General features: G+C 36.5%; 1 protein-coding gene and 1 long non-coding RNA gene across 2 annotated transcripts; both read left to right on the top strand.

Annotated features, from left to right (window-relative positions):
* The first annotated feature begins 4,813 nt into the window (after nucleotides 1–4,813).
* On the top strand, nucleotides 4,814–6,652 carry LOC110887381. Its single transcript, XR_002563268.2, has 3 exons — nucleotides 4,814–5,089; nucleotides 5,917–5,984; nucleotides 6,529–6,652. It is a non-coding gene; the product is annotated as an uncharacterized LOC110887381 (long non-coding RNA).
* Nucleotides 6,653–10,881: 4,229 nt separating this feature from the next.
* LOC110888857 lies at nucleotides 10,882–12,084 on the top strand. The gene has a single exon (XM_022136359.1). The coding sequence runs from the start codon at nucleotides 10,882–10,884 to the stop codon at nucleotides 12,082–12,084; it is 1,203 nt and encodes a 400-aa protein (XP_021992051.1).
* The last annotated feature ends 4,288 nt before the right edge of the window (nucleotides 12,085–16,372 follow it).

The following is a 16,372-nucleotide window of genomic DNA, read 5'->3' as shown; positions in this document are numbered from 1 at the left end:
CGTAAAATGTTTTTGCATCCGGTTTTTCTCTAAAACTTAGTGTAAATCCAGAATTTACACTGAATGTAAACATAAACTTAGAGAAAAAAAATATCAACTATCATTCTACAAACAACACAAATATGATTTAAACCAAACGTAGATGTAGACAAACCCACATAAACTAGTTTAATACCCGTCCGGTGGACGGGTTACGCTAACAACGTAACAAACAAAGATAATCTATATTGAGGGTGTTTGAGATTGCTTCTTCTTTTCTTCTTTTCACATTTTCCATCTCTCTTCTTCCTTTTTATTAAAATAGTCAGAACCATCTAACTTTCCATTTTCTTCTTTTCAAACCACAAAAACTCTTTCTCAACACATTATCCAAACACTACAAAAATGACTTATTAACTTTAAAGAAGTCAAAAGATCAAAATAAGCAATCCAAAACACCACATTAAGGAGCTGTTTGTTTACCTCTTAATGGGGCTATTAGTGGTTCAAACCTATTACTGGTTCAACACTTATGGTTCAGATTGTTTGTTTCATGAGCAAATGTCTGAATGGTTCAGGCATTTGCCTCTGAATGGTTAAGCACTATACTGAGTCTGAATGGTTAATACCTCTAATTTGAATTGGTCAGACATTTGCCTCTGAACGGTTAAGAATTATACTGCCTCTTAACGGTTCAAACCTCTTACTGGTTCAACACTTAACCATTCAGATGTTGCCAAACAACCCCCAAGTGGACACAAATCTAAACAACATTACAAACAAAAATACCATTCTTTAATTTATAAAGCAAAACGAACGTGAACAGTGTACAACCACAAAAGCACAAAACAATATAAAATAAAACCGATAGAGTGATAAAACATGAAAATTGTGTCATTTTAATGAAAAGTAAACGATGAACAACATTGGGGAAAGTCTAATAACTTTCAAACATGTAAAATATGACCGAACTCATCAAATGGGTTCACATATTTACTTGTATCATATGTTTCAAAATTTAAAAAAGTATATTGGAGATAATTTCAATAACTCAAATTACATTAATTTTAAGTGGACCATTAACTTATTAAACATAAAAACTTAGTTAAAATAAGGGGTAACTTTGTAGAATAGTAACCAAGTTTCAAACGTGTTTCAATTAGGTCACTCAAGTTTCAAAAATGTTCTAATCAGGTCACTCAACATTCATTCTTCATTAAAATTAAGGGTTTTTCATCCATTTCATAGGTAACCGTGGTGATGTGGATTTTTGTTTTTTTTTCTCTTTTATTTGATGCTAACGTCGAGTGATGACGTGGATTGTAACTTGTTTTTTTTAATTTTTAATGTAATTAAATGGTTTTTATTTTTAATAAATATAATTTCATATATTAAAATAATTCGACCTCAACATCTTATGCTCCATTTTTTTCTTGACACGTGGGAAAATGACATGGCTCGATTTGAATGTTAAGTTATCTAATTGTGACAAAAACCACACCAGTAACCTAATTAGAAAACTTTTAAAACTTGGTTACTATTCTGTGAAATTTTCCCTTAAAATAAAACATCAAACAAAAATATTTTTGTTATATGTTATTCTATTAGTAATAAATAATTTTCAAATTTGAACGGTGCAATTTAAAAGTTATTTAACTTTGTTGTTATTTTTACAAAATATATATGTGATCTTCATTAAAATATTTAAGATATTGCAATTATATATTATTATTAGTTATTCCCTCTAGCAACTGAAGAATATTTTTTAACATCATTTTTCAAAAAATATAAAATAAAAAAATTTAACGTCATTTCTGAATTGAAAGATGGTGGTTTATTTTAAAGAAATAGGACAATGGTTTATTTTAAAGGAAAGTGGGTATTCAATATGGGTTTTGTACGGGTCAAATAAACGATCCTACAAGATATTTTCAAGGGAGTTAATATTTATACACCGCTCCACTCTATTTCTCTGGATACATACATAGATATACAGAGAGATAGAGTGAAAAGAGAAAGATATACAGTGTGAGAATAGTGGAAACCTATTTTCAATCTCTCTTGATAGTCGCTCATTATTAACATCCATATTCATAGTCTTCAACGGTGATGGTTTCCAGTGTCATTCCATGGTGGTTTAATGATGACGACAACGGTGGTTTAGGGGTTCTTAAGACCATATCGGAGATGGTGATGATGGTTTGAGGTCTGGTTAGACCATAAACGGCCGATTCGTTTGTAGATTTGGGATACTAAACATTTATTGGCGATCTACAGACGAAAGCTCACGAAGATCCGTTGTGGGAGTGACAGTGACCAACATAATGGTGGTGGGTTCTATGTTCCGATCGATGATCTCACGATTATGTGCTTTATTTCCGGATATGAATAGAGGTATGCAATGATCCTGGGTTATGCATTGGCAAAGATGAACCATTGACTACAGGTGAGTTTTTTTAGGTCCACCATTTCATTTGTTCCCATCCTTCTATTTGTTCAGTTCCCTTTTGAAGGTTTTTCGTTTGGTTAAAACGCTTTGCATATACAATCATATTCTTTTAAACATTCTTCTATGTTAATTAATTCTTTTAGTTACCATACGAGTTATAGATTGACAGAAAACAATAAATGTTTCAAGGCATTTAGAATACATGTGATATTTTAACCGTTTTTAAGCCATATTTATCGATTCTACCCGTTTAAGCTTCATCCGCCTGATATAAACTTATAAACTGAATATGGGCAGTGGGTACTTTTGTCAATATAGTAGCTTAAACAGAAAATGGAACATAGAAAAGAAATATGGACAATAAATAACATTTATACTAAACTATATTGCTGAACCAATGAGTACCTTTATCTCAATGTCAATATTCTGATTCGTAAGGGCTTGATCAATGTTACAACTAATTTAATAACATTAAATGCTTTCTAACATTAAAAAAATATATCATTAGATATAATAAAATCCATTAAAAGGTATATGGACTAAATAAATATACCTTTGCATTTGTGTTAACATTCTGAGTTGGTAGAGTCTGATCAATGTTATACCAAAGTAATAAAAAAAATAAAAATAAATGGTGATTGAACTTTCAAGGAAGAAACAGTTAGTAAAAGAATTCGACCTTCCATTGACGTTCAGATGATTTCCTTAGAGTCTGCTCCATTACTATCTTCGCATGTTATGTTTTGTGCTTGTAAATTACCTAACTTTACATGTTCATATAGGCTGCTTTTTGATATCAGTTAAAGACTAATCTCTTGCCAAATAGGCCAATACTCCTCCTATCTCACTTCAGGTTTTGAATTGCTGAGCGTTTTAGTTATATACGCTGATTTTGAGTTGGTTGATTTGTCATGAAGATAACATAGGTGTTTTTACTTGATGTGTATCCTACAAATATCCATTCCAAAAAAGTAAAACAACATAGATAATAAGGTAATTAGTAGAATGTTTGATTATTAATGAAATATCTAAGCAATTTACCTTACCTAGAAAGTTGCAAGGACTAAATTGCTTCCTAAAACCAATAAGCTCCACAGTTGCATCATTGTCCTATAATTAAGAACAAATAAAACTGCCAGGTTTAGTAAAATTCAGGAAAAGAAACATAGAAAACATTAAAACCAATAAGCTCCAGAGTTGCATCATTGTCCTATAATTAAGAACAAATAAAACTGCCAGATTTAGTAAAATTTAGGAAAAGAAACATAGAAAACATGAATATGTCTTTGCCTTCGTGTCAACTTTCTGAGTCTTGTGATTTGTGAACTTTCTGAGTCGGTTGTTCCTAATCAAGCTTTAAACAAATTAAAAAAAATGTAAATGTTATGTACACATTAAAAGAAAATTACAAGACCTTTGATTCATCAGTTTGTGGTTGTTCCATCATAGCTAGTAGTTACACCAAGAAAGATATTGATTAGAGAATTAGTAATATGTGTTAATGGAATATGTATATTGTTGGGAATGTACCTTGTCACATTTGAATGGACTTTCAGCATGTATCTGTAGTTTGCAATACATAACTCATGCTTAAAAAAAGGAAACCAATACTAACAGAAGCACAATAAATAATTTTACCTTCACTGTCATTTGTTCCAGAAGTTTGTCTCTCTTCAATTATAACTGGTAGGTAACTGCTTCATCCATACGAGTTTGTGTTTATCAGACATAAAAATTATCAAAAGAAGATCACTTACCTTCGTTATATAGGAATCTAAATTAACTGATGTAAGCCCACTACCCCAAAATAATAGGAACTGCATTGTTAGTTATTTAGGATATCAGGAGAGAGACTCCTGGAAATAAGGGGGAGTAACTACAAAAACCCATTGATCAATGTGCCTTTTTTGTCGCTAACTGCAGCAGGAGATGATAGAGATTATAAAACCTCCTTGAACTGCCACTTTTCAGTTATTTATTTTATTGAGTTTAAGAGGATAACTGTAACATCCGTCAAAATGGGCTCCCAAAATCCGACCCGTTCTGAAATCCGGATCCTAACCTTGGAAACCTAGGAAAAAATTTCACGAAATAAAGGATTTATTCTAATATCAAATTAGTTATTTATGATTCTAGTAAATTAATTTAACTAATCCTTTACATTTCAAGCTTTTATGATAAACTAGTTAGAGTTAACTTAGTTAGCACAGTTAGTATTGTCTAGGGGGCACATTGTAAATTCTGGAGCTTTGAAACCAAATTTGCCGCCATACAACTGTTGACAGCGATGAAGTCAACAAGTCCCTTTGATTTCGGGATTTAAATCCCGTTACCGCGTTGCCATTTTCGGGACTGATTTCCGCGTTTCCTTTTTAGACTCCAATCAAGAACCTAGACGTGGTTATCCTCCGTACATTCACGTTGGCGACCCATGAGCCTATAAAAACCGACTCTTCCAACCATTTCCAACATCCCACAACCTGTTTCGATACCCTTCACACAACTCGACACCCTCACTATTCGATAACATCTTTCGTAGAACTTCGCACTCTTGCCTGGACAACCGGAGCTTCGCCGGAAGGAAACAAACATTGCCGGAGGACCTGCTAGTCACCGGTGATACGCGTAGTTTTCATCGGAATTCGACTCGACTCGCGTTCGGTATACTTCTCCTCCTTACTTCTTTCGTCTGTTTCTTCTTAAACAAAAGAAAAAGGGACTTTGATCTTTGTAACCTGAAACATATTGTTAATACAAGGAAATCAAGTATATAGGGGTTTCTGTTCGGGTGGGATTGTTTAGTTGATCAAGAAGACGATTCAATGGCCCACACTTAAATGAAATTAAAAACACAAAGGTCACGGGTTCGAACCCGGACCGTTGTTATTCGCTGTTCATTTTTTTAAACTTATATCCTAAAAACAATTATGTAAACAAAATTTTTAGTTCCATCAATGTCTTTAAAAGAAGTGGAGGTGATTTGGAAATAAAAGACGTTAATAACTTTCATACCAGCATTGCACCATAGCCATCATTGGAGTTTTTTTTATATATCCATCTTTGTTTTCCATTATCAACAGGCTATGTATATAATTTTCTCTTTTTCATCTTTGCTGTTTTATTAATAAGTAACAACACTATTATTTAAAAAAAACAGTTTATATATAAAGCATATCGAGTTTACTAGAAACATATTATTAATTAAATATTACAAGCAGTATTATCGATAAATAATAAATCAGTTTACCAATAAAACCTTTAATATAATATCAATTATTGTCATGACTCAAATAATATGATCAAAAACCAAACAATGCATTTAATCAGTATTGTTATATATTTTTTTTGATAATACCAAAGTAAATAAATCAAACTATTATTCAAGTATAATATAATACAAATAAATAGTCAATTTGTAAACAATAAATATTAGGATGATATTTAACCTAATATATTAACTAGATCGTTATGTGATATTTCAAATATAGGTTAACCGTTTTGTTCGTTCGGAAATCCTTATTTTATACTCGTACGAATCTCCTTATACGCAACCACTGTGAGTAGATCTTACTTCTTCCCCCCCTTTTTTTTTCACTTTAACTTTTTGGGGTGTATCATGTGTCACGTGTTCATAAGTGTTTCATATTATTTTCCCAACATGCAAATTTAAGTGTCATATGTGTTCATGATTGGTATCACATTGTTTCGCTATCTGTATCACATACATGTATTACGTGTTTACTGCTTTGTGTCGCGGTTTCTCTGTTTCGCGTGGATCCACCACCGGTTGACCGGTTCCCCCACGGCCATGGGGCGAACTCGGTATCACCATCATTGTTTCATAGTATCGCTTTTCGCCTCTCGGGGCTTGAATCGCATCATTTGTTTCACTGATTATGTTTAATTATGTCTTGTTACATTACTTGTTGATGTGGATTGATTGATGAATTATTTATTGATGTCACTATTACATTTAGTATTGCATGTTACATGATTTTTATTAAATAAAATCAATTAATCTTTTAAGGTTAAATAAAAACAAATAAAGATCTACTCGCCAACTTTTGTTGACCCAAAAACCATTTTTACACATGATACAGGTGAACAGGTACGAAGAGAAGATTGGACATAGGATGTGCCTTAGTTAACAAGAAACGGATTAGTGTAGTTTATTTATGTCTCGCGTTTGTAATTGTTTATTTGAATAAATTGTTTTGTGAAACATTTGTTATGAATAAATTATTATTTAAAACACGCAATAGCAAGTCATAAGCTCTCGAGTTAACCCGATCATGCCCCGATCACCTATTCCGCTACGGGTTGGGGTGTGACAATAACCACCATAGAAGTGGAGATCATAGGCAGAATAATGAGGAGCAAAACCACCAGCTGAGAAACCGCCCTGAACCGTCACTGTAGCGGTTAATTTTGTGAGTTTAAAGGGCTGAGATTTAATCTTAGCATGATCCGACGGTAGAGATTGATTCAAAAAACGGTTAGACTTAATGGGTTTAATATATATATATATATATATAATATATATAATTAGACAAATACCCTAAACAAAATAGTAGCACACGTGTAGATATTAACCTTACTGGGGTTGCAGCATTGTAGATGCAGTCACTGGAGGTTGAATCTGACCCGAATCCTCTGGACCTGAACCTGACGAACACGAAGAAACCGGGACGGATCTCTGAGATCTGGAACATGACAACTAAACCTTATCTCTCGTAAAAGCATACACATTTTCAACTCAAAGAAACAACTCCTTGCAACTTAAATAAGTTAATGACATCATACTCAAATCTAAAATTTAAGTTATTTAATAAACCTAACCTTTAATTCAAAAAAATAAAAATTATACTAAGATAACATAATAGTTGCTGAGTTGTAGAAGTTTAAAAGTCTAAATATTAAGAAAAGCAAAAACCATGTGATATCAAATTAAATAATACTAACCCCACATCACCCACCTGCTTGTATGGTTAGCCTCTAACCTTTTCTATATCAAACAATTTTGTAACGAGACAGTTTATGTGACAACCACACTTTTCCAGGTTAAAATTGTACACCTTCTTATTTAAGTTTATTATATTTACCTTTTTAAGTTGCGTGTTTAACCGAAAGCACTCACTTTTATATAACGACCATATTGCGTGCCTATACAAATACACTTTAAACCAACATAACAACACTTATATAGAGATGCGTTATTCGGAACCGAAATTCATGAAACCCGACCCGTACCACACTAATTGCAAACCGTTATTCGGTGGCGCAAATCGCTACCCTTCACCTCTCTTTTGAGGCCCACACCCCACTTGTTTAAACCAATACCCAAACCCTTTGTTTGTGGCCCAAGATTTAAGCTCAAACCCTTGTTACTCTACTTAATATGCAGGCCCAATAGGTGAAACAACTCAAGCCCAAATCATCTACCTTAATGCTTGCGGCCCACTTTACCTCAAACCGCCCCATAAGATTTATTTAGATACGTATATTGCATGATTTTATGATAAATCCACAAAAAAAAAACCTTAACCTACCGTATCACATGCGATCTCAAGTGCTCCCTCCCTCTCCTCTCTTCTGTCGACAACCAAGGGCTCCAAGAAAGCCTTTCAAGTACTTCGATTCAAGCACGAGTGATCCCTACCACTTTTAACCCGGTAACCTTCATAGTTATTATTGATTTCTTGGTTTAATTGTGCATTCCATGGCTGCCTTTTTCTGGACTGATATGATCTTGACGAATCTATGATGATACTTGCATGATAGGGAATGCTAGAAACCATTTTGATGGTGTTATTTTTTATCATGAGTTGGTTGAATCACTAGGGTTTTAGTTATGGGTTGAATCGGGTGTTTTATGATAACCATATATGTTCATGCATGATTTTTATTTAGTTATCTTAGCTACCTTTTATGATTAAATAATGATTTTTGATGTTAAGGTGATGTTTGGTTGCTCGAAATTTATTATTGTGGTGTTATGGTTGATCATGGGCTCGGGTGGTCGTTAGGGTATTATTGGTGGGTAAAATCTTGATGGTTTTAAGGAACTAATGGATACGTGACTTGATTTAAGATGATAATCTGTTGTAAATGATCATTATGGGTTGTTGGGTGCGCTAGTTTTTCGTTGGGGAGATCGGGTAATGAAAACAGATTCTGTCCGACAGTTACATCCGACTTTAATCGGCTGTAACCGGGTCATAATTTAACGAAAACTCAGTTTTCTTGAGTCTATAATGTGATATTTTGAAATATGCTTCTAAGGGCGCTAGAATCATGATTTTTGGACTTCGTTTGCTATTTTAAATAAATTATTTTGTTTCAGCAATTAAAGCTGTGTTTTTCTGCAGATTTTATGTGTTATGTTTTAAGTTATAACTTGATGAATACTTAGAGGTAGACCATGAAATTTATACTGTAGATGGTCTTAGGTGTCGTTGCGAACCTCCAACTAGAATTTCGTCAATCAGAAAAACAAGGATTTTTAAATGAATTTTTCTGTGAGCTGTAGTTAGAAAGTGATGAATCTGTTTGCTGCTTAATAAATGATTTTTTTATAAATTTTTGGTATAGAGTTAGACTCTAAAAATTTAACACAAGACCAACCCCTCCGAGGGGCACGTCACATAAAAGATCGTGTTTTTTTGTAAATGCACCTACGGAGATAAATGCCGAATGGTGCTATTCGAAGATTCGATGAAGATTTGCAGATCCCGCGTGTATCAAGGGGGAGACTGTAAATGAACCTAAGGTTGATAAATGATGGATGCTGCCAAAGATTGAATCTTCAGGGACTTGTTCTGAAAGTTGTTAAAAATGTTTAAAGCATAACAAATTCGGACAAAAGGAGTCTTAAAGGTGTCAAAATTTGCGATTACAAGTTGTTAGTACTTATATAAGTTTCAAGAGTGTCAAAATTTGTGATATCATCTTGTCAGAACTTATAAGTTCTTAGGTGGTAGCTTGTCCGAACATATAAGTTCATGGGGATGCCCGAATTTTGTGTTTATATGTCAGTAATGACAAGGTTATTTGGAGCATGTATTGTCCGTACTTAGTGTAAATACGGACTAGGGTTTATTTTGTAAAGGACTTGATTGTCCGAACTTGAGATTGTATAAATTCTTAGTGATGGAATGCAATCAATAATGTTGTTTTTGGGAAAACTTTGTGCGCAAGATTGTATTCTAGAGAGAGAAACAAACCCTAACTTCGTGTGTTCTTCACTGTATGTGATTGTTCATTTGTGAATACTCAGTGTATTCATAGATTATCTGGTTCTCTCATCTTCTACACCTTCCGTACGAGCTCTACGGTGCGGTACGAGACACACGGTGGTTTCTGCACATCGCGTGTGTGTCGATGGATCTGGGTTTCATGTGTTCGTTGTAGGAAGACGACCTTACAAACCATGACTAAGTATACTTGATTTATTCTATTCAACATTCATTTGAAATATTAAAATTATGAATATAAATTTTGGCAGTTGTTGTGACGTTGTGCACATTAGTCCAAAAGGTGAAGGATAAATATATCCAAACCGTATAGCCTATATGGTTTAATAATATCATGGCTGATGAAATTCTCAAGTCATCAGATTCGATGACCAATTATTATATTGCAACTGAGCAATTACTTATTTTGGTTTTTAGACCAAGCTTCTTGATATGGCGAATCCAAATTCGGATGGAGCTAACGGTGGGAATAATAATGATCTAAATAATGCCCGCGACGGCGAAGGAGCAAACCTTTAAGCTATGATAGCCGCAGAGGTAGGAAAGGCTATGAATAATTTCATAGCTAACTTTAAGGGATCGAGTTCGGATCATTCCAAGTCCCATTCTATTCCACGTTCATTTGCCCTTAAGGATAGCTAACAATATTCTTCAACTGCGAAGAGTGAGCTAAAGGGGAATTTTAAGGAAAAGTCCCATTCTTATAAGGACAGGTGCACGTATAAATACTTTGTGCCGTGCAAGCCTCGTGATTTCAATGGAGAGCAAAAGGCTATTGATGCCATGAAGTGGCTAGACGAAATGGAAACTGTGGTGGATATCAGCGGGTGTGCTGATAAGGATGTAGTGAAGCAAGTCTCCCAGTCATTCAAGGGCGATGCCCTAACCTGGTGGAAGGCAATGGTACAATCAACAAGGAAGGTGTCCCTGTATAACCTGGAATGGTCCAAGTTTGTGGACGTAATAAAGGAGACATACTGTCCACCACACGAAGTGGAAAAAGTGGAGTCGGATTTTCTGACTCTCACCATGAAGAACCTTGAATGTCGGAAGTATGTGTCTGACTTCAACTCATTGTCAAGAATGGTTCCCTATCTGATTAGTCCAGAATCAAAACGCATTGCGCATTTCATAGGTGGCTTAGCACCTGAAATCAAAGGTATGGTGAAGGCATAAAAGCCTACTACCTATAGGTCTGCTATGGACCTTTCTCTTTCCCTCACTCTGGATGCAGTGAGGCAGAAGTCGATCAAAATTGAGACCGACGGGAAGAGGAAGCGGGAGGATGATCACTCCCAAAAGTCCAAGAAAGGGAAGTTTGGGTTTGGAAAGAATCAACAGAGGTCAGATGAAAAACCTGTCTGCAAGACCTGTAACAAACAACATTCAAGACAGTGCCCTTCAGACCAACAAGCGAAGCCATGTGATATCTGCAGGAGATCTGGTCACAAGGCCTTAGATTGTAAGGACTTAAAGAACACTGTCTGTTATGGCTGTGGTGATAAGGGCGACATTAAGACTAACTGCCCCAAACTTGCCAAAGAAGGTACTGCTAAGCCTGGAGAGGCGAAGAAGGGGAATGCCCAAGCTTTTCAGCTAACTGCAAGGGAAGCAGTTAACGACACAAATGTCAAAACAGGTACGTTCCTCATCAATGATAACTTTGCTAGAGTTCTTTTTGATTATGGAGCTGATAAGTCATTTGTCGACCATAAGTTTAGTAAACTACTAAACCTACCTATAAGAACTCTAGATATAGCATATGAGGTAGAACTAGCAGTTGGTACCTTAGAAACCGCTTCTTCTATTCTTGATGGATGTTTTACATCCATTAAGAATCATTCTATTCCTATCTCTCTTCTGCCAATGAATTTGGCAGGGTTCGATGTAGTCTTAGGCATGGATTTGTTATCTCATAACCAAGCCTGTATTGCATGCGATAAGAAACTCATCGAAGTTAAATCCCCATCTGGTGAAATGCTCACCATCCATGGAGATCTACACTATAGTTTGCCTGAGAAGGTGTCACTACTCAAGGCATCCAAGTGTCTGAAGAGTGGATGTGTCATCTACATGGAACAAGTGACGATTGACGAGCCAAAACCCAAGATTGAAGACATCTCAGTCATTTATGAATATCCCGATGTATTCCCTGAAGAGCTACCCAATCTACCCTTGGAGGGACAAGCGGAGTTTAGGATTGACATTCTACCAGGAGCTGCTCCTTTTGCAAGGGCTCCATATCGGTTAGCGCCGACAAAGATGAAGGAGTTGAAGGCCCAACTAGATGAACTTTTGGAGAAAGGCTTTATTCAGCCTTGTTCTTCACCTTGGGGAGCTCCTATTTATTCGTCAAGAAAAAAGACGGGTCAATGCGAATGTGCACTGATTACCGTGAGCTAAACAAGATAACGATCAAGAACCGTTATCCTCTGCCCAGGATTGACGATTTGTTCGATTAACTTCAAGGGGCTAGTTACTTTTCAAAGATCGACTTGAGATCGAGATACCATCAGCTGAAGGTTAGGAGTGAAGACATTCCAAAGACTACCTTCAGGACAAGGTACGGCCACTACGAGTTCCTAGTGATGCCTTTTGGGCTGACTAATACACCAGCGGAATTCATGGATGTTGGGATTGAACCCTACAAAGGAACAGTTGATTAAAGCCAAAACTGGATCAGATCAGTGGATCCAGAATAAGAAGATGTTTGTATTCAATCTTTCCCCTTGGAAGTGGTCCTAACAACTGATGACCTTCATCCACTGATGATCTACAACAACTGCTAACCTTCAACATCTGATGAAGACTTAAAGACTGTTCAAGGCTAAACACTGATGCACAATCTACTGATATTGGTCAAGCACTGCTGAAGATATAAAGTACTGCTGGAGTCACAACAGTGGAAGGAGAAGCAGTAGTTTAGTTTATTTCCTTGTAATGCATTGTAATCAGTAGTTAGAAAACAGTGTTTGTATAGATTAGTGGTTGTAGGTTGTTAGGAGGTTAGATGTCACTTTCATGGTGACGTCAGCAAAGATGCCACAGTGGTTTGCTCGTGCCTATAAATAGAACAGTACCCTGTACTGTTCTATTAGCTCTTTCATCACAAGTCTTCCTGTACGAACAAACTCTGTGAGCTCAGGTTGAGGGGGAGATTGTAATACATGCATGCATTTGTAATTGAAGACTGAAATAAATTTAATCATTCGGTTCAATGATAAACATGTGTGTTTGAAAGCAATTCTCCTGTTTGATTGTGTGTGAAAGTTTGTTTCCATTTTAATTCCGCTGCAATTACTTATTCATCTTCTTCATTCTCAAACGAAAACACAATCATAAGAAACTTAGATACTAACAATGTGTTGATGCATAGGATGTCTGTTGACTACGTCTGCATGAAGTCTTAGGTCTAGATAGGTCAACAGGGAGTCTAGAAAGTCAAAATATGTATTTTATGTGAATAGGTTCGCTTATAAGGTCTTGAAGGTTCGCTCATAGGGTCTGATAAACCGGTTCGCTTATGTGTCTTTGTTACAGGATCGCTCATATGACCTGTCATATAAGCGAACCACCTTAGGCTATAAATACTGTCATTTGGAGCGAATCTGTATGCGTGTATGTGTATGTTCAGGTGCAAAACTCTGTCAAAATTACATTTGAAAGCAATAAAAGCAGTGGAATTGAAAGGACAAGCTGTTGTAACATCATATGTACTGATTCCGCCTTTATATGTGATGATGAGCTACCTTGACTGACTTTTCGGGTCAATACAACGGTCCAACAAGTGGTATCAGAGCTCAGGACGAGGAGTTCATACTACTACAGCTTATATCTGCAGAAATTTCTCTTTTCTACTCACTTTCTCTCATACTTTTTCGGTTTTCAGTGGTTCCTACGGTTGAAATTGTCTGAAAATTGAATATATTGTGTAAAACATACTAATAACAAACCCTAGAAAGTTTTAGATTGAAATTCGAACTAAAAATGGTTAAAACCGGCTAAAAACAGTGGTTTGCTTTTTCGAACAAACGGTTCGCTTTTCTGGACAAAATTGTTAGGTTCGCTCGTAATACTTAACAGGTTCGCTCGAATTACTTGTTTGGTTCGCTCATTCAGACACTTTTACTGGTTGATCCGCTCGAACGGACCTAATCAGGTCTACTCGAACATACACTTTGTGATCCGCTCGAACGTGATTACTTAGTCCGCTTATCTGTTCAAGAATAGATTCGCTCATACGGTCCAACACAAACGGTCCGCTTTTACAAACATTACTGGTCCGCTTAATCGGACAGGTTGTGGTTCGCTCAAACAGGATTATCCGGTTCGCTTATTCGGTCCGCTTGAACGAACATTGTCTGGTTCGCTCGAACAGCTCATTGGCTCGCTTATTTGAACTACATAGATCCGCTTATCTGTCAATCACAGATAGATCCGCTTTTGTGGTTCTGTTTTCAAAAGTTTCAAAAAATTTTCTAAGTATTGGTTGATTTTGCAGGTACAATCAAAATGGATGATATTTTCATGAATCCCTTCAGCGACATGTATGCTTTCACGGGAAGTTCTGGAAACAACGATACGTCTTCAAGCAATACGAACGAGGATCCACCAAAAGAAAGAAAGAAGGAAGCTTGGGAGTCCGAAAGCGCATTTGGTACATTCAACAAACCTCCGAAGCTGATGGCTATAGAAGACTATAGTAGGTGGTCAACAAAATTCGAAGACTGGTTGATGGCTTTCGCATTTGCTAGTTGGAAAAGTATGAAAAATGGATATGCAAATGGAAAGAAGAATGGTGAAGCATTGAGATCAGCTGAAGAAATTGAAGGATTTGTAGCCGAGCAAAAGTGTGTTGCTTTACTGTTTCAGTCAGTGCGGGAAGACATCATTTCGTTGATAGACTACTCCAATGCAAAAGATTTATGGGAAAAACTCAAGAAGAAGTGTCTAGGAAGTAATGAGATTGTAAAAAATAAAACGAAACTTCTTAGAAAAGAGTTTGACATGTTTGGTTGTCTTAAAAATGAATCGGTTTGCAAAATGATTGAAAGGTTTGGTCATCTGAAGCTGGAACTTGCACGACATAAGATCACGTATTCTGATGAAGAACTTGTTGACAAATTGTTCGATTCATTACCAGATGAAGTGGATTGGAGATACTACGCACTGATGTTGAAGAACACTATTGCTCCTGAACAGTTGACTCCAGATTTGGTGATTGAGAGACTTGAAAGTCATGAGCTAGAACTGAAGAAAACATACAAAGTCAATCACTCATCTTATCAGCAAAACCTGGATTTGTACTATCCGAAAAGCTTGATGCCAAAAGCTACTTCTCCGAAAACTGCATTTTCTGCTGAGAATGTTTCTTCAGCAAGCAAAGAAAGTCAAAGCAGTCCAAGCAGCGGAAGCCACAGTGGTTATCACAGTGGGTCTACATCTTCTGAAAATCGTTCTGATGCGAAGTTTTCTTGCAACATCGCGATAGATCTGAAGAACGCACAAAATTTTGATGAGGAGTCGGCTAAGCAACAGATGGTCTTTTTGGCATCTGTGCTAGAGTCTTATGAAGGGTTGGTGGCTGGTAAGATCGGGAACACAAATCTGACGAAAGAAGATTACGATCAGATAGACCCCGAAGAAATGGAACTGATCGACATTCGTTGGGCGATGAAAAGTGCAGTTCGACGTGCACAACGCTTCATGGAGATTACTGGGAGAAAAACGATCGGTGGTCCGTCTACGAAGTTGGGATTCGACAAATCCAAGGTGACGTGCTTTAAGTGTAAGCAGAAGGGTCACTTCAAGCGGGAATGCAGATATGCATACGCTGATGAGTCGGAGAATCCGTTTCGAGATGATTACTACAAAAAGGCAATTTATCATCAAAATAAATCCGAGCCGCCTAGATTGAAGCAGGCTGATGATAACAGAGATAAATCGAGGGCTCTTGTTATGATTTATGATGATGAGGGGTACAATTGGAGTAAGGAAGTGTTACCAGAAGAAGATGCGGTTGGTTACGCATTCATGGCAAATGATGATGAACCGATTCCGTGGAAAGATGATCGTACTGACGAGCAGAAGTATTGTTATCGAAAACTGATTGCTGAAAACAGAATCTTGAGGATCTCTCGCATCTATCTGGAAGCAAGAAGAGCGAATAGATGGGATCCAGACAGGGAATGCTATCTTGATCGGTATGGAAACATTGCGATTGATGACAGCACACTTGATATGGAAGCCATCATCAAGGAGATAAAAGAGGATGATGAGTATTGGCAGCACAAGTGGTGGGGAACGCCAACGGAGAAGATGATTGAAGAAGAGAAAGAGAAAGAGAGAAAGGAGAAAGAGGAGAAAGAGATGAAAGAAAAAGAAGAGATTGAGAAAGTAAAGCAGGTTGATACAGGCTTGATCGATACTACGCAGGAGTTGACGGAAAAGAACCTGGGAAAAATGGCTGACAAAGTGCTAGCTGCGAAAGCACTCGAGGTAGACCCTAATTCTGTTACTGACTCAAAGGGGCTGGTCAGTCAAATTGTGTCAACAAATGCGTCAGGTAACAAGATTGATGGAAATGCTGACTGCAAAAATTGCACCAAACAATGCAATTTTTGTAGCACTGTCACGTACCTTAATAATGAGAAAATCAAGAATCTGACAAAGAAAGTTAAAAGTGTTGAGG

Source organism: Helianthus annuus, chromosome 11 (assembly GCF_002127325.2).
Source record: "Helianthus annuus cultivar XRQ/B chromosome 11, HanXRQr2.0-SUNRISE, whole genome shotgun sequence".
Lineage (NCBI taxonomy): Eukaryota > Viridiplantae > Streptophyta > Magnoliopsida > Asterales > Asteraceae > Helianthus > Helianthus annuus.
Note: the sequence above shows the minus strand (reverse complement) of the source record. Positions and strands in the feature narration are given on the sequence as shown.